General features: G+C 38.3%; 1 protein-coding gene across 4 annotated transcripts in view; it reads right to left on the bottom strand.

Moving 5' to 3' along the window:
- The window catches only part of rad51b (RAD51 paralog B), a 205123-nt gene that overhangs the window by 141567 nt on the left and 36517 nt on the right, over positions 1-27039 (bottom strand). The window contains exon 7 of one of the 4 annotated variants that reach the window (XM_066694441.1): positions 432-563. The exons of the other annotated variants lie outside the window; for them this stretch is intronic. Coding sequence (XP_066550538.1) covers positions 432-563 — 132 coding nt within the window. The remainder of the gene's footprint in view (positions 1-431; positions 564-27039) is intronic. 4 annotated transcript variants of the gene reach the window in all.

Below are 27039 nucleotides of genomic sequence, written 5' to 3'. Positions count from 1 at the left end.
TCTCACTTGGAATTGAAAGCGTTTTTTCCTTCCAGTACCAAAAGTAAGAGAATCTTGCCACGTGTTTGCATGTGGCGAAAAACTGGATCTGCTCCAGTTTCACTTTGAGACCCAGATGGACAGAATAAGGGCGGCCCCTGACAACGAGGTCAGACCAAGGGGCAATGAAAGGTCTGCCCTGGCCAGAGCTGGACATGTATCAGACAAAACCACCAAAGCACAAATGCTTCCCTTTTCCCGCAGGAGTCGCGCTGGTGCAGTAACCCGAACCTACCAAGCTGACAAGACCACCCAACAGAGGGGAGGGGGATCGAGTGTCCTGTCCTGTCCCCCCACCCACGCGTATGGTCACCACACTACAGATAAACTCAGCTGCACAAAACCCATTTCTCCCATTGCCCCCCCACCCCAAACCCCGCAGAGTCAATTACCAGAAACAGAAGGATGATGGGACCAAATCCAAATGAATCTCTACACAGAAGGGTAGATGTAGCAATGGTCTTCCTCCCCTCCAGTTGTTTAATGCTCATGTATTCCCTCTGTGCCAGGTTCTTATGATTGCACTGAAAGAAGTTATGTGTTTAAATATCTTAAGCTTAGTGTTTACACTTGGAATCAGAACATAACATGATTATGCAACACAGATGCTAAACTTTAATGTTTAATTCAGCAGAATAACCCAAGGTGATTTATGCCTGGTGGCATACAGATTAAAAGAAAAACAAAGTGTTGCACTGTCACCTTCTCCTACTAACCCATATACAAGCAAAGTGATTTTCCTATTTTCTATCCCCTGAGAAATGGAGTGAAAAAACTAAATGTTTTTTCATTTTCACATTTAATGTAAAGAACAGTGAAGCTATGATATTTTGTTATTTAGAAAGTAGGTCTGGGGAGACACTCAGCAAAATACAGGTTGCTGTGGGTTTATAGACCAAGCAGTCTTACCTGTATTACTTGTACATTTTTAGAAAAAAACATTAGACAGAAAATAAAGGAGCATGTTAATGAAAACCATATTCTTAATGATAGTCAACATGGGTTTAGACGAGGCAGATCATGTCTTACTAATTTATTAGAGTTCTTTGAACATGCAACTGCAGCTGTAGATCACGTGAAAGCATATGATATTATATACTTAGATTTTCAAAAAGCTTTTGATAAGGTTCCACACCAAAGACTGATCGTCAAATTGGAAGCTGTAGGCATTCAGGGTAATGTAAGTAGATGGATTATGAACTGGTATAGCAAACAGAAGGGTGTCGATTAGAGGAGTCACTTCTAACTGGAGTGAGGTTGTTAGTGGAGTTCCACAGGGATCAGTATTAGGGCCTGTGCTTTTTCTAATCTATAATAATGATCTGGACTCTGGGATAGTTAGCAAACTTGTCAAATTTGCAGATGATACAAAAATAGGTGGATCAGCAGATACAATCTTGGCAGCACAGGTTATTCAAAGGGACTTAGATAATATTCAGTTGTGGGCAAACACCTGGCAGATGAAATTCAATGTGGACAAGTGCAAGGTATTACATGCAGGTAACAAAAATGTCCACTTTAATTACACTATGGGAGGAATAGAACTAGAAGAAGTAATGCATGAGAAACACCTAGGAGTTTATGTGGACTCATCACGTTCCCCAACCAAACAAAATGGTAGGCTATATTGTCAAAAGTGTAGAATTGAGAACAAGGGCAGTGATGTTCAGACTGTACAATGCACTAGTTAGAGCTCATCTGGAATACTGTGTACAGTTCTGGGCTCCACACTTCAAGAAAGATATCGCTGCTCTAGAGGCAGTTCAGAGGAGAGCAACCAGACTTATTCCAGGTTTGAAGGGAATGTCCTACTGAGAGACTGATGGAAGTGAACCTTTTCACCCTAAAACACAGGAGACTACGTGGGGACTTCAAAATCACGAAAGGCATTGACCACATCAAACCAGAGGAGCTTTTCCAGATCAGCAGCAACACACGCACCAGGGGACACAAATTGGGCTTCAAGGCATTCAAGACAGAAAACAGGAGACACTTCTTCACACAGAGAGGCGTCACAATCAGGAACAAACTCCCCAGCAATATGGTTGAAGCCAACAATTTGGGAACATTCAAAAGTAGATTGGACGTGATATTTATGGACACCAAACAAGCATGACAGGTCGAATGGCCTCGTTTGTAAACTTTCTTATGTTTCTTATAGAAGTGCAGGTGAGCACAGAAGGCTTTTACACAGTCATTTGGACACCTCACTCGATGTGCTATGGCCCAAATATTACCAAGCAGCTATGTATATCTTTGTACTCTGGTCTCCACTGTAGCAAGTCTTTTAAATTTCTCTTGAGCTTTTTTGTATTTTTTATTTACAACATTTCTGCCCCGATGCAATGATTCCTTTGTTCCTTCAAGATTATGAATCTATCAACACACACATGCACACATTCATATGAATATCGTTTGGAAAAAGAAGAAATCTGTGCATTGAAAACCTGGGGTCACATTTTCAGATATGGGTGGTATTGTGAGAGGAAAAAAAAAAAAGACAAGCGATAACTGTCCTTGATACTGAACCAAAAGAGAGTGACCCCCTAGCAGGCAATAGTAGGAGATGGGAGGTTAGATAACGTGACACTGCTGTCTGCATCAACACTCCTACACAGTGTTTGCATGTGTGCGCTTATGTGCATGCGTGGGTGTGTGTCTGTGCATCTGGCCTCTCTTCTGGGTGTCTTTGACAGAGAGAAACATGAAAGCAAGACCCAGGCAGCTTTCTGTATCAATACGGCCCTGAAAGATAGTGTTCTCCACCAGTGAACAGCAGTGATATTGAGCAACCTTGCCCTGATGCCAAGTCCCCAGAGGCTGATCCACTGTACCTCAGGCCTCCCAGATCTTTGTTCCCATACATATAGCAGTGCTGAATCCAGTGATGGGAAATACCAAGCCACATGGTAAAGAGAGAGGGAATTTCCTGCTCTGAAAGAATTGGATTGCATCTCAATTTTCTACGAAATAATGATAACAGTTAGTACCTCATGGATACAAAATGAATTGATTATTATTATTATTATTATTATTATTATTATTATTATATACAATACCTGCATATACAGCTTTAATTTAACCACAAAAGTGACAATGACATTTAGGCCTAGTTGTTATTATTGCTGAAAAACCATTTGTAAACTTTTTCATAGCGTAACTGGAATTCATTGATATTTAAAATTATCAAAATTATTTAAAATGCAGGTGTTGGTACTTTATGTAAAATAGTATTTTTTTTTCTATCTTTCTTTCTTTTAACCCACTCAACAACAACCATTCTAAAGCCACACATGGACATTTTGCCTTTCCACCTCCCTAAACTAAATCTCTCAGAAAGACTGATAGGATTTCCACAATACCTGAACAAACAATAGCTTGCTCTGTCATCGTATCTCAAGGAACAAACTTAATTTTAATTTTCACTGCATAATATTTATTTTCTTTGTGACTGACAACAGCATCAAATAAATGAATAATGTATTACTTAAGTGACAAGGCAAGGAATTGTTGAAAAACTAAAGGTGCAGTCAATCAATCAAGGCAAGAAAACAGGTGATCTCAATCCCAGGGAAGGAGTGGCTTCTGAAAGTGCAGTACAATACCAACAAACTCAGTTGCCCTCTCTGGTGACTGGTGTCCACCAATAAGAATTCAGAGCAGCGCAGTCACAATAACAGTAGGTAAACATCACAAAAAGCCACCCTTTACCACAGAGGGAGTAGCTCATGTTTAAGATTAAATGTTTTTCTAGCCTCTCTTGTCACAACTTGCATGACACTTACCTTTCCTTTCCCGCCTTTCTCTGCTATATTGCTGTACTATCGCCTCTGGCTAAAAGCTTCTGTTTGTTTTCTGCTCAAACTGTCATAAGCCAATGTCAACCCTCTGCAGCAGTCTTGCAGCATTTCACAGAGGATGCAACCACAGTTAATTCCATAAAAAGAAACAGACAAAAATGAAAAAAACAAATATGAATTTAAATAAAATATGAACTTCTATGTTATTAATCAATCATTAAAAGTGAATATTGATGTTTTAAGATCCTATCACTAAACACATATTGTGACCTTCACATTGTTGCAGACTATGATATTTTAGTTTAATAGATCTTGACACTGCTCATACTTTGAAATAATAAACATTTTATTTTATTTTCTAAATAGCTAATAGCTAATAACTAAATCAGCCTGAAGTAGCTTTGTGTTCTCATTTTGGATGAGACACCAGGGTTGGGAACCACTGCTGTAGAGACATGATTATCTATTCCAAATAAGTTTATTTCGTGTTTTGTTCAGTTCTTCCCCGAAGCACTCTTGAGCTGAGGGCGATCAGAAATCGGTTGCAAAACTATGCCAGATGCCAAACCCGTTACACCACATAAAAATAAATTCAGCTGAACCAGCTGTAAGCATAATAATTCTACATAATTATAAATTTTTGTTGTGTTTGTTTGTTGGATCATGTGTTTGCTATAGCTTCTACATGCTATCTTAGCATGTAGGGGGGTGGCCTTGCCTCTTTAAGGTATGCCTTTATTTATTTTAAAGAATTCCAGAAAAGGAAAGGGGCTAATCAATCCAAAAAGCCCAGGAGACAGACTGTCCTTAACAGGAGGGGGGGAGGGTGTCTAGAGAAACAAGATTAAAAAAGGAGGGGAGGGGATGATTTGTCAGCCAGGAGTATTAGTTATGGCCAGGGGAATTTATTCAGACCTTAAGTTTATTGACCCTATTTTGATATCTGCCAAGAGACTGAGGATAACTTATTCCTTCTTTAAAGACATATGCTCCAGGTCTAGCATGTCTAAAAAGAGCAGACATGGGCCTGGTCTCCATTCCTAAAGGCAGACAGAATAGTGCGTATCCCATAAGCTGCCACTGGGGAACTGGCTGGCTGCTGTTATTTTTGTTGTTGCTCTTTGTCCAGATGTAAGAGTTCTACTGTAACAGCCAGCTGCCCCCTGTCTGAAGCATGTTCCTGTGGAGTAGCCCAGTGCAAAGACGACTAATGCACATCTACCTTGATGTGGAAGTGAAAACTGAAGGCACAGTAGACAAATTAGCTGCAACTTTTCCAAAGGGTGAAGACATTTGTGTGTTTGCAATTGCATTGTGCCAGGTGGAGCCAGTTAGGTGTCATTTGGTGGCAGTTAGACAAAAGGTACTTAACCCTTGAAGAGGACTACAGGGACGATTTTCGGTCCAAACTTCCGTCCAGCATAAAAAGTTTTTTTATTGGACAATTCTACATAGCAATGAACTATCTTAACCAACAGCAAAGGGGTTTGTTGTGAGTATTAACCAACCTAAAAGCTTTTGATAAACAAACCGATTTTTTATTGGTTAAAACAAACCCGTCTCTTGAGAATGGGGAATTGAACCAAATTGAAAGTGCTCACTACATGAGAGTGCTTTTAAAGGAGTCAAATGGGGGATATTTTGAACATTGTAAAGCTTCAGAGGCTGATAAATCTCAATTAAACAAACATTTTAATAATGTAAACTTTTAATTGGGCACAGTGATTAATATTGCAGACAGCAATTTGGAAGAGGGGGAGGGAAAAGTTTATCACAATAATGTAAATGTGAGGGGGTGAAGGTACAGTTGTTCCTAGTTAATTTCAGATGGTCAATCTAAATGTCAGAATCCCCTTTTCAACCGAAATTGACACAAAAGAAAACAGCTAAGATTAAGAAATACACACAAGTAATAGTCCGAGAGGATACACACAGTTTAGGAGTGACCGGCATCATCAAAGAGGTGCTGGGGTAGCATTATATATCAGAAATTACATTGAGGCAGAAGAACCCAAATTAAATGTGCAATTGCATGGTTGGTGCTGCTGTCACATTTAATCAGTTGTAAAATAAACTCAGTGGTTAAGGAGCGAGATGTATTGAAAATGAACTGGTTCAAATTAAAATTTTAACACAAGAAAGACATGCTTTATTTGTCCAGGGTTTGAGGATTTTAAAAAACCTTTGGAAAAGTAAGTAAAAAAGTAAGGAAAACATGAAACATTTCTCTAGGCCACCCTTTCCAACAGCCAACACTGATTCACACTAACAAAAGTCACCTGAGTCACTTGACCTACAAAGACCAGCCTTCTGCCTAAAGATTTAAGCATACAATAGCAGACAGTGTACATTAATACTCTGAAAGCCTGAACTAGGCTATTAGTTTTCTGGTTCTGTTGACAACACACTGAACAACAGTAAAGAGTTGGCAGGAGACCTATTGGTTGTCATCACATTTGTGAAAGTGGAGGACAAACATTACGATTATGATTATTATGTGTTGTTGTAGCAACAAAGTGATTTTTGTGGTTTTTGCCTTAATATTACATTTTCTTTTTATGTCCACCTTGTGATATCTATCTCTGTCCAATTAATACCTGATGCTCAAAAACAAACTACTGTTATCAACATAGGCTTATGAGAAAATGTCTTGTAACATTTTGGCTTGTAATATTTCTTAATGCATTTTGGCTTGTTTGACAGTGGTTCATTGGAAAGGCTGACACAGGTAGTCACTGCTATATGACCTGGTTGCATTCCTGAAAAGTGGAACATACACCGATCAGCCATTATGACCACTGACAGGTGAAGTGAATAACACTGATAATCTCGTTATCATGGCACCTGTCAGTGGGTGGGATATATTAGGCAGCAAGTGAACATTTTGTCCTCAATGTTGATGTGTTAGAAGTAGGAAAAATGGGCAAGCGTAAGGATCTGAGCGACTTTGACAAGGGCCAGATTGTGATGGCTAGACGACTGGGTCAGAGCATCTCCAAAACTGCAGCTCTTGTGGGGTGTTCCCGGTCTGCAGTGATCAGTACCTAACAAAAGGTGTCGAAGGAAGGAAAAGCGGTGAACCGGCGACAGGGTCATGGGCGGCCAAGGCTCATTGATGCACATGGGGAGCGAAGGCTGGCCCATGTGGTCCGATCCAACAGATGAGCTACTGTAGCTCAAATTGCTGAAAAAGTGAATGCTGGTTCTGATAGAAAGGTATCAGAACATACAGTGCATCACAGTTTGTTGCCTATGGGGCTGCGTAGCCGCAGACCAGTCAGGGTGCCCATGCTGACCCCTGTCCACTGCCGAAAGCGCCTACAATCGGCACGTGAGCATTAAAATATTTCTCATAAGAATGTTCGATTTATTATTTATGATGATGAATTTCCTAGATATATAAAATTGGATATTAAAAATGTTTTACCAGACCTTAAAATCTGCTGTAATATACTATAATATTACAGCATAAAAAAGCAACCGTCAACCAAGGTGGATGGAGAGGGGGCTTTGGGTGGTGGATGGCAGTGAAGTGGCTAGTGGATGTAAGAGGAAAGTGGGGAGTTGGCATTCTCCTGTTTTTCTTATTTTCGTCAGCCAATTGGAAGAATGGGAAATAACTTACACCATGAGATGTGACTGAATAATATTAATTGAAGCACTGACAAAAACTTTTCTGAGTATGCAGATCTCAATTGGATTTAGTGGCGGATTACAGACCTATAGCTTTTGAAGCAGTGTATTAAGTATAATGATGATAATGATTAGAGTGTTCCTGGGGTAGCCAAGCAAACCAGCTTTTAACTAGAGGACATTCTGTGGGCATGAGTTAAGCTGCCACCTGTTGTTTGAGTTGATACCATTTTGAAAGATAAAAGCAGAATAAGTCTTTGTTTCACATAAACAATCACATAGCCTTAAACTAGTATTAAAACATCAAAGTGAAAAAACAACAACTAATAAAATAAAATAAACAGAGATATAGGTATAGAGCTGGTATAGATAGATCTAGAGCTGGACCAGTCAAATGTGGATTAGTTTGTTCATATTATCATTCTTACTTTCCCCACTCTCTCTCTATCTCTCGCTGTGTAAATATACATATTACGGCTGTCACTAATTACTATTTTGGTAATCGGGTATTCTGTCGTTTATTCTGACGATTAATCGAGTTATTCATATATTAATAATAGTGCTTTTTCTAAAATGCTTCATTGCAACATTGTTCTTGTTTTTCAATATAAAAATGTCAATGTGTGTTAAACACTGCCTTAGTGTTTCTTAACCAATAGCAGAGAGGTTTGTTTTGAGTGCTAACCAATCAAAAAGCTTTTAAAACAAAGATTGATTTTGTATTTGGAAAAAAAAAAAAAAAAAAAAAACGTCTCTTGGAGGAGATGGGGAAAATGGCAACACGACAGCGCTTAAGGGAGTCAAATGAGAGATATTTTGAACATTGTACTGTTTCTGAGACCAATCAAACTTAATTAAATCTTTTTTTTAGTATTGTAAACTTTTAATTGGGAACATTGTGCAGTATTGTAGACAGTTATGACAGCGATTTGGAAGAGGGGCAGGCAGAAGTTTATGCAAGGGGGTGAAGGTACAGATTAAAATGTTTATAGTTTATTTCAGATGGTCAGAATGTCAGAATCCCCTTTTCAACCCAAATAACAGAATTGACAAAAAAAGCAAGATTAAGATTAAGAAATACACAGAAGTAGTAGTCCGACACTGCAGCACCGCCCACCCGGCTGATTTCTCAGCAAAGGAAAAAGAACACATCTGCACAGATTCATACAGATGCTTTTACAATCAATGCAAAGTAAGCAATGTACATGTATTATTATTGTTATGATTAGATATTACTGGTAGTAATAACGACAACAACAACAACAATACAATGATTTTATATTTATGCAACAGCCCGATTTTGTTTGTTTTGTTTCTGTTGTTTTGACGAGCTTCTAGACAGGTGCGCTCCTTGCAAAACTGATGATATCTCTTTAACAGTTATTTATAAACATCTGTGTTTTTTTGCATTTTAAAAAGAACATCCTGGGGATGTGTACATATGATTGTTTTGTAAGTGTTTGTAAGCGGGGTTAAATTTGAAAACATAAAAATGTTGCCTGTTTTAACTGTTTCTTTGCTAATTCACATTTCTGTATTAATTCCAAAAATAAATCCATTATATTATGAAAAACTTCAGTGTCTTAAGTTTCCTGTGATATATAGGTTTCATATGATCTTTATATATTTATGTAAAGTTAAGTAATTTGCTATAGCAAATGCTGTGGTGCTGTAGTCCTGACGTGTAGAGCGGTGCTTTGAGCCTAGTACTCTGAGGGTTGATAGAACAAAGGCAGTAAATTCTAATTGAGGATTTTTTGTAATCAAATTATTTGAGTTCCATACATACATACATACATACATACATACATACATAATATACATACTGACATAAACACTTTACATAGCTGATACAGAGGCCTACTTCAAAGCAGATGTGCTCAATAGTGGAAATGGAAATTATTACTTTTAATTGCAGGTTCCAGCATAAGAGCGCGCTGCAGAGTGGATTTGAGGGAGAGTTTCAGGAAAGAGAGTAGTGGGAGTTCAACAGGTTTTAAGTGGAAGCAGGCCCCTGTGAGCGAGAGGGTTGAAAGGCACACACTTCTGAGCATCTCAGCTCTTACGCACGTCACACACGCACAGATAACGCCAACCAGCTCAGTGACATACTAGTCTGCTCACGGTTCCCAGGCCGCACCCATTCTGGCTGACAAAACCAATTCACACAAACAAACATTCAAGAGAACAATGATCAGGTCCCTGATTGTCAGGCCCCATACAGAGGGCTGAAATATGTACATGCCAAAATATGTGTAATATATTTCTAAAACCCGATATTTAAACAGATTATAAACATACAAAGTTTTCTACATAAAGCGAGCTACACTAAAACAGGCACCAATTCTCATTTCAGCCCATTGTTTAACAGCACTTCCTTTAATGCATTTTAGTACACCATACAGCTTTTCATATTTTTTCACCTTATTTCCTGTACATCTACCCATTATTTTTCCTGTATATGGAACTGAACTAGGACTTACTGTAGTGAAAATAAACTCTCAAATGACTGATTTTGAAAACAATCCTCATTTTGTTTTTTAATCCCCCACTAGGAATTGAATTAGCTCAACATAACGAGTCATTTGTTTAAACTATATTTAGAAAAAGTGAGCTACAAGTGGTCTAGCACAATATTTGGAAAGATACATGGGCCCAAATTGGTATGTGGCAAAAACATCTTCCTCACACTGGGAATTCATCAAAACAACCCTACCCAAAGAAAATACTTTTTAACTGAATGAGGACTTTAAAGGCCTGTCACTCTATGCAGCCTTGACACCGATAACAATATTGATTAATCTAAATTAATCTGGAAAAAATACTTTCCCCCGTGAAGGATGTGAATAACTGCATAAGCCACAAGGTACAGAAGCACTGTGAAATGGAACAGAACCGTCCCTTTAGGGCCAAGGATATTTCTCTATCTTAAGATATTTAACAGTTTTAGAGACAAAAGGAAGGCATCAGCTGGTCATACTGTGTGTGTTTTTATGTGTGTTTGTGTGTGTATATATATAAATGCATTATTATACTAATTTGTGTGACACCTTTATCTTGACGATAACATTCATCCAAAAATAAAACAGCATTATAAAGAGAAAAAAAAAGTTATACAGTGCACAATGGCTTAACAAAGACAGAATGCTACCGAATGCCCAATTCCTCCTGATGAAGCCATATCCAATACAATCTTCAGCAAACTACAGAAATAAGGCAAGCAATTACAGTGCAACACACTCAAACAGGAAGCATATAGTAGAAATAAGAATCACACAAGAGGTACTTGGTATCATCTCATCTCCCCGTCTTACACCTTAGTGTGATTATGTACTTTGGCACTGTTTTTCAAAGCCACCTATAGTTATACTTGTGTTTGGCTGCTTTCTGAGTTCATGTTTTTATGAACCAGTTTTTATTTACACCTGTGCCAACTGGTAAAGCTGTAAGTTATATAGTTGTAAGAGATCCCCACCACAGCATATGATTGTACCCAATTTGATTTTGTACAAGTTCTGTAATTCTTTAATATAACCCAAGTAGGCATATATTTACCTATGCGGTAAATCTTGGAGAACTGACAGTTCAAAGTGTGGATAGCTGGATTGGAACAGCTTCACCTGTATTTTTTCTTCTTCTTTAAAAATAAAAGTATAATAACCAGCAACCACAGAAATCTATGTTTAAAACTAAAACCAAACCATGCAAAGCCACAGCAGTGACTGCTTCCAAAAACAGGCTAAAAAAGGTTAAAAAAATATATATATATATTTGGTATTTGGTTTATATATATATAAAGATTTTGAAAGTACACATGTAAAATAAATTTACTCTTCAAATACTCTTCAAAAAAAGGTCCCAAAAGAGAAATAACCACAGCTTCAGCAAGCTTTCAAAACTTCAGCTGATTTCCAACAACAACAGTCCAAATTAAATCCTGCATTTGCTTTTTATAGAAAGTCAAACAAGCTCTTTCAGCTGTAATCAAAAGCATCTGAAACCATATTATTCAGGGATCGATTTAGTTTAATTAAAATTGCTCATTAAACAATATTTATAACTCTATGAGAAAGAGACACTGGTTCAGCCTTGAGAAAACTGATTTAAGATGATGTGTACAACATTAACTGCACACAATTGTACTTACAGTCCAGACAACCTTTAAAATTTGAATTTAATTTTAATGAAATTAAAGTCTTTATCGGTGTGTGTTTAATTTACTAGCACAGTTTGCACAATTTATCTGTATTTGTTTTGTCTCATCTTTAAGATAGGGAATCTGCTGTAAAGAAAGAAACATTAAATGTTCTGCAGAGAAGACGACAAATGTAGGGATGCTTTGTATATTGTGCTTATTTCTAGAAAAGTAAGCAGAAATAAATCCATGCCACTTAAAATAAAATAAAACAGCCTGCTTGCATTCATGTAATTCACATCCAGTTTACTACATTTATGTAGATACCCTCTGTATGGCACTAGTTTAAGTGAAAAAATATGTATACATTTATAAATATAGAACAAATATTAAAGTGACTTTCTCTTTCCCACACCTATATTCCATGTTGTTAAATATCCACTTTTAAACTATTGCAATTAGTCTCAGAAACAGGGAGCAAACATTCCCTTTTGCTTTGAAAAGTTCTCATAGTATGGTTGCCAGATACTGGACCTAATTCACAAAACTGTTTCAGTCCAAGGTGTTATAATAACCACTTAATTTTCCCCTTAAAAAGAAAGAACCATTAAAAACAAAAATGTATGTGTCGTATGTTGTAACACAATGAAATGTGGAAAAGTCCAAGGGGGGGAATACTTTTGAGAGCCACTGTACCTGTGATTTTTCCAATATTAAAGTTTTGTCCTAAGTGCTGCCATATACAGATTATCACACAACACCAATGGACACATCAAGGACTTCTTAATCTTTATGGAAACAACACATTTCAACAAAGATCTTTCAGTGTCCTGATTTGAACTTTTTATTGGAACTGGATTTGAACATCAGAATTAATATATATAGAGGATCTATTATCCATCTTCGTGGATGCAAATTGTACAAGAGACTACAATTCATAAATGGAAATGGCTCACTTGGCAAGGAGATCAGACTAAAGCAGTTGATCACTACAAGACAAAGTCAATCATGACTTGAAATTGCGCTGCTGGCTGTAGCCAGAAGCAAACTGTGGCCAGAAAAGAAAGCCAGGAATGAATGTCATGTGCCCAAAACCCTTCATAAGCTAAAGAGTTAAAGGCATAGACAGTCAATACGTGTTTAAACTTTCTCTCTCAGGGCAGGGATGCAGTGTCGGTACAGTCATTCTCCAATGCACTTACCCAGGGCGGGAAAAATACGTCCAGTAGCTTACAGCCTTGGTTATTTCATTTAAAATAATTAGCGTGAGAACAAGTTTGTTTACTGTATGTTGTTTTACAATATGTTTTTAAAAAAGGCAAAGAGCCAAACCTTTCAGATTAGGAACATGTTCTGCTTTAAATTTCCCTTAGGGCAGTAAACAGTTTTATGCACAAAGGAAAGTCTGTAATTTATTAATGTTTTGATGTGTGTGTGTGTGTGTGTGTGTGTGTGTGTGTGTGTGTGTATGTAACAATGTAGAATCCAAATGAAGTTATCAATAACTATTAACAGGATTGTTTCCATTTAAAACAGTCATGAGCATATATTTAAGGTTAAATACAATATAAATTAACATGTCCCTGCTAAATCAAGCTCCCTAAAGGACATTTTGGACTCACATGGTTCTAAATAGTGATGTCTTTTATAAAAGCCTGGCTACCTCTCTAGATCATGTCCCATCTATTTAAACTGGGAATATCAGACTAGCCATGATCACAAGACTCCAGTGTGTTTTGATGCAGTTGCCTTTTATTATTCTAAGAAAAAAGCTTGAGGTGTTGCAATACATTTAGTTGTAAGTGAGCCTGTGACCCTTTTCCTTAGAAATCACACCTTTAGCTCACAATCACAGTGAAGGTCATTGCCAAATCTAAAAAGCCTTGACTGTGTACATGCTCCAGCTTTCAGCATAGAGATTGAGTGTTTTGTAGGTGAGGGGCACCTTATCATTGCTTTCCCTCCTTGGTTTCAGAAAAGTGCAGACAACGGTGGATTTACAAGAAGGGCTTCAATTGCTTCCAGGATGCGTCAAGTTTTCAACTCAACACCAGTGTGGGTATTAGCTAGGAATTTCTTAATGGGGAAATTCCAGCATTGGAGGAAGTGTTGAAACCGTAATCTAAAACATCAGGACTGTGAGGCGCGCAGGCATGAGTCACACAGCGCAGGGCAGACAGGACCAACAGGAGGGGATTGTTACTGGAGAGCAGGCAGATCTATTAGTGTTTGACTCCCATCTTTGACCTTAAAAACTTGTCTGTGGCCTCCAGCCTACTGAACACAAGCAAACAGCATCTGCAACAAGTAAAGTTAAAGTGTGGCTCTTTCTAAAAAGAATGGAAAAAACAAAGGCCTCTCAAATGTAAAGTGTGCTTGATCTGAAACACTGAGAAAGTCAAACTTACACTACTGCACATACTTATATGGTGTGAACTGCCGGTGTGTCTCATTATTATGATTTCTGACCAGTGTGTTTTCTTCACCTGACTCGCAAAGGACTGCATTGTTAACTCTGGCTATGACATCACTTTTTTTGGTTTCTGGTGAAGGATGTGGGTGGGAGGCGTAAATACAGTACTGAATGAAACTGACAAATGGAGAGCTGTCTCTTTTCTAACTTTTTGTTGGCACAGCACTTGGCAACTGTGCCTACTCTGCAAGTTTCTTGTGGGGAAAATAACACCACAACAAGGAGCTACTTATTCTGATGTTGGAAAACTTGAATTAACCTCAAACAGTGTTTATGAAAGGCTTATGTAATAACGCCATGTGGTTTTCCTTTAACCAGAAAGCTGGTGTAAACTTTGAAATGAGATGAGGTGTTTTATGAACACATCCCTCATTTTTTTTTTTTTTTTAGCATTCTATAAATGTTATAATTGAGTGTAATAGTTTGGAATAAAGCCTTCAATATCCCCAAGATAACATGCACAAATTGTTTAAATTAGATCCAAACTAATCGTAGGCCCAGTGCCTTTTGTGCCTGGTTGCAGGCTACAAAATAATGCTGCAATTTTGGGAGCAGTTAAAGAGCTACCAACAATACATTTAAAACAACAACAAAAAGCTTGGGCAAGCTATCTCATTATATTTTTACTTATGGTGTTCTGTGCAAGATTTCCCCTTTTACACTTCAGTAAGTAATATGTCTGGACAAGGCCTAACACAGCCCCATGGAGACACACAAAGACATACATTAATACAATTACCCTGTCACTCCCATCATTGAAGACATGTCCCTTTCATTCCCCAATGCTTTGTCTTCTGATTTAAATGATGTTATCAATAAACTTTACAGAAGGGAAGAAAATACATCAAAAATTATAATAAATCAATCCATGAAATAAACCATGTACTAATGTAACAGGTCTGCCGAGTTTTTAAGCTATTCGATTTCCTGAGTAAATTCTGGTTTTCTGTCCAGTAACACTAGGAGGGAATCGCGTATACACAGCTGCACCTTAGGAAGTGAAATAAAAGTCTCAAAAGTGCTATAACGGCAATGTATACACAGTGCTCAGGTGCCATTATGTTTCAGCGGGAATGCAGAGCAGGCCAAAACCTGACAACAACCACATGGCTGTGCAGTCTTGAAAAGATATACTGGTATACACACCCATATACCCCAGCCCACACACTCCTTTTCTTAGCCCCATGTCTGAACCCACCCTGGGGTCTCCCAGCACACGACTGTTCAAACAAGGGTCGCCATTGAAGCCGCCAGGGAAGAGATTCATTACAGCCCCAGCGTCCGCTTATCCAACCACCCCTCCCCCTGTGAAAAATTCCCACTCCCACCACTACCACTACCTCTGGGACCAAACTCCCATCATCCTCCAGCCATCACAAGCACAGCTCCTCAAGCTAAGCACAGCTGAACAAACACCCTCACACCAGGACTATGCTGACCCCCTAACTGCAGACAACAAAACAGAAGGCATTCATTCCCCTCGCCTGCTCTCCTCCCACTTTTACTTTCTCGGTCTCTCTACCTTCTATGCCCCCCCGTCCACCCGCCTCACTATGAAAGCTTCAGAGAGAGGTAGCCAAGACCGCCCCCACGCCCATTCGCATTCCCTTACTGCTCTCCTCTCCCATCACTCTTCCTCCCCCAGCACCTCCACTACCAACTGCAGGTAATGATTTCCTTTCCCAAACACTGCGGCAGCCAGCTAGTGAGAGCTGCCAAAACACAGAGCGGCCTTTCGAGCAGATGTTACTGATCTGCCCAACACTCACTCACTCACTCACACTCAAATTCAAATTCAAATTCAAAAAGAGCTTTATTCGCATGACAAGGTTACACCCGTTTTGCCAAAGCAAGTACAGGGGGTTCTACTGCAAAACACAGAACAGTGCAGTGGGCAATAATACTGTGTACATACAATACACACAAGTTTACAGACATTACATACATTAATATACATCGAAAACAACATTTACAAAACATTGGTTGAATTAAATTGAATTGGTTCAATGCATACATACTATACAGTGTCTTTTACATTGTCTCTCTCAGTTTGTGGCAGGTAAGCACATATATGTGTCTCGGTCTCTCTCTCAGTCACAAATGCAAATTGCGACCCAGCCCCACACTCTCTCTGTCCCAATCTTCTTCTTTTCCATCTCCTTTCATCTAAAAGAAGACATGCCTTTCCTGTGTTGGAGTCTTTATTATGTTCACAACTATAAATACAATGTGCATACCCATTCATGAATTTTCATAAATACAGTATATGTATTAAATATGCCCTTTACAATACAGTCAGTCTCATGCTCAAGTGGCGATCTCTACCTGTCTACAGTCTTTCATGTGCTTGAAAAACACTTGCATTGTATAGCATTACAGGTGTCATACAACTGTATTCAGTGGAGTGGACACAGAGTAATTATGCCACAAATAAACATTTTGGAAATGCTGTGTATATGAACATGACTCAATGATACTGGGAATGACAGTGATCATCCGTGGGTTTTTGCCAGTGTTCTGAAAACATTGTGAGTGAAACGCAGGTCCAAATGGCACTGTACCAAATGCTTTTACTCTACTCATCAATATCCAATTGCTACTGTACATATTAAAATGTACAATAGTGCAGACGCATCAAGCACAAAATAATGATTCATGGACATTTTCAGTGGAGGAGCATTTATTGCAATGCTAATTATTCGTGGTGCAAAAGTTTTCACCTGGAGAGGGCTGTCTAAATGCAGTGTGGTATGTGCTCATGCAGAGAAAGTGGAGAAATGTGTCCTGTGTGGACAGTACTGAGTAGAAAGCTGCCAGGTATGTAGGCTAAATATATAGTAAATAGGTTATTGAAATACAAAGCTACAGTGAAAAATGCAATAGTTATGTTTGAACAATAAAATATTGCGTTTGAGCATTATTCCAATATTCATGTTTACACTTGTTTAATGTGCTTATTGTATGTGATTATTTAGCTCTTTTCTTTTTGCCTTTCATTAACATACCACAGCTGTTAATGGCTATGAGTTAAAATGCCCGGATTTGGCTCTTGCAGGTAGTTTGAAATTTCGGCGCTTCTAGAATTAAAGTCTGTCAGTGAAAAAAAAATGAAATGAAGCAAGCAGAGAGTTCCAAGTCCCTAAGATGCCCTTTAGTTATTTTCACCCTACAAATATGAAACCCCTATTGCTTGAATTTAAAGAACCGACTGCCTGCATTTCAAGAATGAAAAATAAATTAATCACAGCAGAATCCCAATTGCACAAATCGACCCACCCCTTTGTGTAAAGAGCTGTCACACACCATCGGATTGTACTTTACAGGGAATTGGAAGTGACTCCAGATTTCATAAATGCAAAAAACAAACCACATCAACCCAAGGCCTATTATATCTGATTTTTTTTTACCATTATTTGATTTTTTTACTTGGCTCCAATGTACTTCATTAAAAAATATGGGAGGTAGTGATGAAGGCACTGCAGCTGACATATTTTTGGCACGAGATGTCTCACAAAGCAGGGGAGACTCTTTAAGCAATAAATAAATAAATAAATAAATAAATAAATAAATAAAACACTTCCCAGAACGGTGAAATAACACAGGCATTCAGGAACACTTTTCTTTTGGGGTGGGGGGTGGGGGGGGACAATCTCTCTTTCCAAATAACTCAACCTAGAGGCGCAATGGAAACTCACAGGAGATAGAAGCCATTAATTTTAATAACTTCAAGTTATTCCAAATGCCAAGTGCAATTAGACTAATTTACACACTTCAATGTGGCTGTGTTGGAGCAGACTTAAAAGCCCAAGGTCTGTTTAAAGAGATGCTTATTTTTTCTTTTGGCAAGCCTTGCAGTTTTGGAAAGTTAAATCTTCTGGTAGGATCAAACATCTTTCAAGAAATCAAGGGTGACACAAAATGTGCTGATATAATGCATTGGCTTCAAAAAATAAAATAAAATAAATCACATTATTTTATTAAGAAGGAAGCTCAGTTTTGAGATGGTTTAACTCCCAAGTGACTGAGCCGCAATCAAGCAGAATGTTTATGTAGGGCCCTCACAATGTCTCTGAGAATCCTGAATGACCACCTGCTGTTAATCATATCATCATTCATTGTAATAATCAGGTGCAATTAAAGCCATTCAACAGTATAAACATATAAAGATAAACTTGAACTGCTTGTCAAGCTTCTTGGCTTTGTGTTATTTCAAACACACGCTTCTTTTCATTTTGGTTATTCTGAAATATTGGTTAAGCTTTACCATTAACCGTTAGGGATCCAACATGACATATACACCGATCAGCCATAACATTATGACCACCTGCCTAATATTGTGTAGGTCCCCCTTTTGCCACCAAAACAGCCCTGACCCGTCGAGGCATGGACTCCACTAGACCTTGAAGGAGTGCTGTGGTATCTGGCACCAAGACGTTAACAGCAGATCCTTAAAGTCCTATAATTTGCGAGGTGGGGCCTCCATGGATCGGACTTGTTTGTCCAGCACATCCCACAGATGCTCGATTGGATTGAGATGTGGGGAATTTGGAGGCAACACCTTGAACTCATGATTCATCAGACCAGGCCACCTTCTTCAATTGCTCCGTGGTCCAGTTCTGATGCTCACGTGCCCATTGTAGGACCTTTCGGCAGTGGACAGGGGTCAGCATGGGCACCCTGACTGGTCTGAGGCTACGCAGCCCCATAGGCAACAAACTGCGATGCACTGTGTGTTCTGACACCTTTCTATCAGAACCAGCATTCACTTTTTCGGCAATTTGAGCTACAGTAGCTCGTCTGTTGGATCGGACCAGACGGGCCAGCCTTCGCTCCCCATGTGCATCAATGAGCCTTGGCCGCCCATCAGTTCACCGCTTTCCTTCCTTGGACCACTTTTGATAGGTACTGAACGCTGCAGACTGGGAACACCCCACAAGAGCTGCAGGTTTGGAGATGCTCTGACCCAATCGTCTAGCCATCACAATTTGGCCCTTGTCAAAGTCACTCAGATCCTTACGCTTGCCCATTTTTCCTGCTTCTAACACATCAACTTTGAGGACAAAATGTTCACTTGCTGCCTAATTTATCCCACCCACTGACAGGTGCCATGCTAACGAGATTATCAGTGTTATTCACTTCACCTGTCAGTGGTCATAATGTTATGGCTGATCGGTGTATGACAGATGCAGAGGCCTGTTAAATTACGTTCATATATTTTGATCAGGCCGGATAAATGTTTGTGGCTTATACATCACACTGGGTTCCTGAGAGTTAAATATCACTAACCTACAATGTCCATAATCTTGTGGTTTCCATGAGAAAATTAAGAGAGTGAGTTGTTTGGTTTGTACTCTGAATTACATTGGTACCCAGATTCTAATTTAAAGTTAAAGTATAAAGCAAATGTCATCAGTCTTGGAACAATGTATGTTTATGAGCCATATGATCTTTACTTTACCTAAATCACCCACGCTTCTGCATAAATTTAAATAGTTTCAAGGCCTTAGAGATGGACGACTTCAGGGTGATCTATTAAACAGGCTGGGGCTCTGCAGGGACAGGGTTAGCCCACCCTGGTCTAACAACAGAATTAAACTAAAAGGAACAACATTTACAAGGAGCAATCAAAATACACAACCATTATGTACAGATTGTTCCATGTGTGCTTGCCAGTTAAACAGGTAGCACCTTTGCATGAGCACAATCTTTTCAGTACATAAAAAAAATGGACAAACTCAAGGAATACCTTGCTTATAATAAGTCACTTACTATCCTATGGGTGAAGCAGAATGCCACATAACATTGTAAAGATAACCCGAGGTAAAGTTGTACAGTATAGCACAATACGCAGTGAAGCAGTAGTGGGTAATTATTAATTTAATAATGTTTAATTATGGGTTGAAACAGTAAGAACACAATAATGCACCCTGTAACAAACAAAGCTGTCTGTGCCTGGGCATAGAGGTTCAAGAATACTGCTGAAAATATTGCATGACCAGCTCAGTCCTCAGTCCATTGAACACCTCTGGGAGAAACTGGAAAAACTAATCAGGAAGAGACCAGAGAGACCAACATCTTTAACTGCACTGGAAACTTCACTATAAAAGAGTGGCACAGTATTCCTCTGGGCACCTATCAGAAGAATGTGACGGTCACTCAGGCAAACATTTGACCTTGTCCCAATGAAATATATTACAAGCAGCTGCTTTTTCCATCTTGTCTGTCCATCCAATATGTTAAGTAATATCCTCTATATAGAACTGATCCCATGCCCCCTAAGTCATATAAATGTCCATACACTGAAGACTAATGGAGACTTATAATTTGACTTTTTGGGTTCTGCTTCAAGAGTATCCAAAGCCAGTAAAAAAAAAGATTTTTTATATATATATATATATATATATATATATATATATATATATATATATATATATATATATATTAGTTATATGTTAGTATCAGGCTTTTCAGTGAGAGCCAGAGGGTACAGCCTAGACTAAACCAGTTAAACCAGTGAGGTGCACCTAGTACACCACAACATTAATGTGTTTCTATTCTAGGCTGTCACAGTAAATCAGTAGGCTGTGAACATAAAAAAATAAAATAAAAAGAAACAGCTTTAAAACTGGGGCGCCAAGGAGCTCGCTCTCTCTCATCCTCAGCCTCATGCCAGCCCATGGGAGAGTGTCGACGAATTATGTCATTAAAATAACATTCCCCCTGACTGTGAAGCCAGTTCTACACAGACTACACAAAGCGCTGGACAGGCCTCTCTACAGCAGATTGCAGTGCCAAGAACTGACCCATTTCTTCCGACTCAAATTCCAACCTGAAAATACACACTTGTCTTCTTACGGAATACACAAGCAATTGATCCATCTACATGTTAGCAAAGACACATTTGTAGGGAACAAACTTAGTGCATGCAACTTGCTTTAACTATCTGGAGAGAGGCTTTCACAAAAAGGTTTGGCCTGTTTGGTGTCAGAGAAGTGTAATTCTGCCCAAATGTCCTAAGTTGGATAGGTTTAATCTCTTTTTGTGAGCAGAAATTTGGGCTATTTAAAAAAATCCATATATTACCATGAGTAAATGACTCAGAAAGCAGGAAATAACAGCAGAGGGTTTTTTCCTACCTTACAAAAACCCCATATGCTAAACCTTCAAATACTGTATACAAATACTCCAGGACATTTTCACTTTTGTCTCCTGATTTTTCAAAGACAAACTGACATGTTATATATAAATTAAAAAAATAAAAAACAAACAAATCTGTTGAGTGAGTCATCCAGTGAGGGCCTGTACCTGTATTGTGTGATAGATTATACAGGCAACTACAAGAAGTCTGATGAAGCCATCTAAGAAAGTCGAGGGAAACATTTTTTTTTTTTTTTGGTAAGTTGAAAACATGAAACGGCTGCCAACCTTGCAAGATGCGCTCATCTAATTTACTCAAATACATACTCCATTTCGTCCCATGTGGAACACAAGGCAGCTTCAGACAACACATCCCTGCAAAGCCCTCAAAGTCAAGGTTCAGAAGTGACCTCCTCACAATGCACTGCTCAACCCTTCAGGAAGTGGGGGTCAGAGGTAGATCTCCACAAACATCAGACAAGTAAAAGGAGTGCAGGGGGAGGGTAATCATTTGGTTCACTACTCTAGAATACATCAGTAAAATTCAGCATCAAATCCAAATAGGTGACATTTGTCAACCATGGCTGTTAAGCACCAAACTGACATTGAGCTTTCACATCTAAAATGTAGCGGGACTGGCGAGAAGATCCACTGATCCCTGCAAAGCCATAAACAGGGGTCTTAGAAAATCAAAGGTTCCCGGGGGGAAAGGAGTCTCATATATGTTTAACATTGTACTCAGAGTGCACCCGTGGACCCTGTCATCCAGCTGACTGCTTTGCAAACATATACTGTATAACATGCTTTCAAAAGTATTCAGTCCCCAATTATGTTATTTTTTGTATTTGTAATTAATTTAGACCAATCTGCAGATTATATTTTTCACTTTGACATTATGGATATTGTGTGTTGATCAGTGGCAAAAACTCCTGATTAAATCCAACTTGAAAAATTATTTTATCCGGGGGACTACCGTGAGGGTTACAGCATAGTAGCACGTGTTCTCCAAACAGTGTGCGCAGTTCGCACTCTGCTGTAGCGTACTCAGCAATGCATGGAATAAAATAATCATATAAAATAGTTCTGGGTGGTGAAAAAAACTTTTAAATGACTACAAACCAAAGGATCTTTTGGAGAAACAGGGTGATGGTGCAATTCAACGAGCATAAAATGTTATTTTGTAATGAATTTCATTACTTTTCTAATTTCCCCCATTGACTTCCAGCAAAGCTGCTTCAGAGTTAGAATCCCCTGTGACATCACGGCATATTTTGCCATCTGATTTCTGGAATATAGAATGAGCTGGACATGAAAAACTGACTCCACAGAATATGTTTCTACATATTGAATAACCTGAGAAATTACAGCTTTACAGTGGAGTTCCCCTTTAATGCATTTGGTGCATCTTTTTGAGTTTTGTATTGCATTTCGGGGAGGTGTGGAGGGTAGGAGTCTATTGCAAACCCCCCAATTCCTGTACATGCTCCATTAGGTGCACAAAACCCCAAAGCACACATTTTAAAAGAACATATGTTAGTTTTGGTTTCCCACATTAGTGAAATAGGAAGGCAGTGAGTCAGAAAGAAGAAAAACTGGTGCTACTAATTTACATTTTAAAGGAAGAAAATGTTTCTTGGGTGACACAAATTAAAAGAAAAACACAAAAAGCACGGCTGACAATTCCTGTGTGTGCAAGGAGGTCAATTTCAAATGGAAAAAAAAAAATGTCTTTAATTGGCACGAGAAGGCAATGCCAGTTTTGGTATATTAGATATGACATTTACATATGTTTTAAAGTTCTTAACCTCTTAGGCCACTGAAATTCTTAGTTATGCCAGTATTATTTCATGTTCCAAAACACATGCAGAGCTGCTGAAAGGCGTACATTTTATTTTAATTCTACAAAAATATATGTATTACTTTTCAAAGCAGATGAAACCACACTTTTTTTTTTTTTTTTTTTTGCCAAGGACTGACAGAGATTCCTGTTTTCATTGCTTGCAAAACCTCTCCTACTCAAGTCCTCTCTTCTCCTGTCTGACGTCTGCAAATTCTTGTACAGGCCGCGAATTTCAGTCACCTGTCAAAAGTTATTGCCTTGTCTGTTTGCTTTGGCTCACTCCTGACAATAGCACAGTAACAAGATGTAATTCTGGTCCGTCACAGTGAAAAGATTCTAATGGGACCGGGAGGGGTGGAAGGGTGGTAAAGCTTTTCATTCTACAGGCTTTGAAATGAAAAGCATGATTTGCAAAAGTGGAAAGATAGCTAGTTGTTCATGTATATTTTGTGCAACTGGATCTATTATTTCTTTATTCAATTTAAAGGTGCAGAAGGTGGATACATGAACATGGCATTTGTAAAATATGGCTTGAAAGTGTGCACAAGAAGCTGATGAATATAAATAATTTGATTAATTTAATAATAGTAGTATAGTGGGGGTAAAATTATAGGTGCATAAAGAATCTTTGCAAAAACAAAAACAATTACCTAACATAACAGGTTAAACCCTATTACTTCTTCAAACTAATTTCTCAAGTTTCCCTTAAAAACTAAGTTTGACGGGTCACAAATATTTGTATACAAGTGGATGTACATCTTCTACAAAGTATTTTTCATGGGTTTAGCATAGGTGTCAAACCAGTTCAGCACACATACCACACATGCATAGTAACCGGAATATTACAGGAATCTTATGAGATTTATTGTGTCGCAGCTCCTAAAAGGAGCAGAATTTTCACAGTTGCATAATTCTAATGAACTCAGATGCATGCAGTTACTGGTATTGTTTATCATTAGTTATCATTAGTTCATAAGGCAGATATAGAACCCAAGCTGTGATAAGCTGATAAGAATTTAACTGACAAAAATGTGCAGAGAACCCATTCTGTTATTTTCTTGTTGCTGCTCTGGTTCTGGCTCTTAATCAAAGAATGTACTGAAGATCATCCAGAAGACAGGAAATCCCATCTCACAATCAATCCATTATGTAAGTCATTCCTGTCAGGTTAACTCACAATCAAAGGGAAATGTAAAAATAAACAACATGCCAAAGAACTTTTAATGAGACAAACAATGGTGTACACCCAAATGGGAAATTCCAATTTCCAATAATCTTCCTATGGCTTGGATTTTCCCTAGGTTACTCTTGAGCACCATGTCCCTTGCATTCAATTGCATACACTATCTATATAATGTCTGACATTATTACGCCATCATCTTTAAAATCTCTTCTTTACATAGCTAAGAATGAGCAACAAAACTAGTTACTACCTTGGCATACATACAGACTCTTAATTTTCACCCCATAGGCTGAAAGTGTGTTTGTTACTTGATATTATCTGTCCAGCTACTGTTTAGTTTTACTCAGACTAAGTTCTGCTTTACCAATGAAAGCATATGTATTTAACCGTTTCAATGTTAATGAAAAAGACCATTGCAAATTTCCAAATGTTTTAATGCAACTTTTTGGAAAGCCATCAAATCGTATCGAAAGGCAGTTTGAAATTATTTATAAGTGTATACACACTGTAATTTCAGAGGCATTACACATCTGTTTTGTGAATACTTTTGCGAGCCACTGTATACACACAATGTAATGGCATGCTTTTTTTCTCATTCTTTTTAGTTGATTTAAATTTGCTGCAGTATATATCAAGACCCCACACGATGTCCCTCGTTACACGACCATGAAACGAGACATGAGTCTTATACTGGGTTCAATGATTCAAACAATCTTTGACCGCTGAGTCCAGTGACCACACTGCAAAAAAAACACAAAACTATACAGCCTGATGACCTGGTCATAGCACGGATACAAACCCTAGATTGACATATAATTTGCTTTTCCCTACTGACTATTTGTTCTTGGTTAGTGAGTCCAAGCCAAACCAGTACCCTGGTTAGACCCGATAGCCCAGTAAACACAATAGAAGGAAACTGGCAAAATGTGGAAATTATCGAACTTTTACAAACGCATACAGAATATTGGTCCATGTCTCCTTTCCCAAATTCACATGCTTATGTAGTGTTTTATTCCCAAGGCTACAACACTCTTGTCGGCATTCTCGGTTTTCTGTGTGAATGGGTACATCCTGCAATTTTCCGGCATTCAAAGCCAGTGTGAATGGGGGTGTAACAGGAAAAAAGCAGGCAAGCATTGCCTGCATTTTGCCAGAATTTAAATGTGAATGGGACTTTAGAGTCTGTAGAGGTTTTTGTGTTTGTTTTTTATAACAAAAGAAGGCCTATACCACATAAATCTTTGTATCTATAGGGTACACATTTTTATTGATACATAGATTTGATTAGGTCTAGGCCTTAGTGTCGCAAACCTAAGGTGATTCAAAGTGATCTATGAAAACAACTCTGTAAAGTGCAACTTAAACTGATGTTGCCCAAGTCAGTCTGCCTAGCTTTTTCACATGACTTTTTATGTTTTCAGTTAAAACGTGGTCTGCGGTTTGTAATCTACACATTGCTAACAGAGTTCCCATTCTTTACAGTCATGTCACCATTGTGCATTACTGTGCCATAGCTTGTAGTGCCTGTCCCTGTTAATCCTGCCTGTTAAACATTACAATTGTGCTAACACAAGCCAAGAGAGTATTGAGGGAGCAAATTTGAAAATACTGACTTACTCAGAATTTCCCATAAAAAGGTGTCAAGTGAAACAATTATTTTGAATAAGAAATTGACCATGACTTTTGCAACTCCGAGGTACAGGACCTTAAAGCAGATTAATGAAGAGTACCTTTCTTTTAAGTATTATTATTCGGGTGGATTGAATCCATGGCATTTATTTTGTTTTCCCATGAGGTGGCAATTAATCCAAACAAAGCATTGCAACCAGTCTATTGTTTACACCCCTACCGCCAGCCTTGTGGAACCCAGTGGAAATCATCAGTTAACTGGTAGAGTGTCTGTGCATTGTACATTGCCATGTCAAAGGAATAAGTGAACAAACAAGATAACGGAAAGTAGCTCCAGCTGCTCAGCCCAGTTGCTAAACCAGTGTCACTTTCCCAACCACACAACTCCAGTGTATCCTCATTTAGTCTCAGAGAGTATGTCCAGCAAACAGTCTGAGCTGCCCAAATAACAGCGCTTTTCTTGGACAATCTGCAAATCTTGTGATTATTTTGGCTCCCATGTCTTTGTTAGTTTTACATTTTATTTTGTGAATTAAAACTGAAGAACATGTTGAGGGAAACTTCTGACTTCAACCTTTCCCATTTCCCATCCCTTCATTTGAAACAGCACTATTCTGTGATTCTGTCCATTAACAAATATTGTTAGTTAAAACTATACCAATTTATAATTTGTCTTTTCGTGGTCTGCTGAACACTGATCCAGCGTACAGACAAAACTGTAAAGATTCCAGTTCACTGAACTGAGGTAAGACAGTAGGTTTTGGCTGCCACTCCTTTGACTTTTGACTCTTTCCAACACACTTTACTATAAAAGCCCTTTTAGTAAATGGAAAACACATTGGATAGAGAATAAAAGGAGCTTCTATAAAGTGTGTCAAAATACATTTCAGGGTATGTGCAGATAACTGGCATTTTCTCTGCTTTCTAACTTTCATTGTTACTGCATGTGATTTGATAATGTTAGATTAAAATAATTTATGGGTGATTGAAAAATGTTTGTTAACATAGGATGAAGAAATCTCCTGATTTGGGGTGTGATTCTGATTACCACCATAGGCTTAATCTTCCAAAATGTAATGCTTACTGCTTTTTATAACAGTATAATGTTATTGGACTTGCAATCAAATGATAATCATTATTCTTGAAATGAATGTGTGAATTTTATAAAAC

The sequence above is a fragment of the Amia ocellicauda genome, chromosome 21 (genome assembly GCF_036373705.1).
Source record: "Amia ocellicauda isolate fAmiCal2 chromosome 21, fAmiCal2.hap1, whole genome shotgun sequence".
Taxonomy (NCBI): domain Eukaryota; kingdom Metazoa; phylum Chordata; class Actinopteri; order Amiiformes; family Amiidae; genus Amia; species Amia ocellicauda.
Note: the sequence above shows the minus strand (reverse complement) of the source record. Positions and strands in the feature narration are given on the sequence as shown.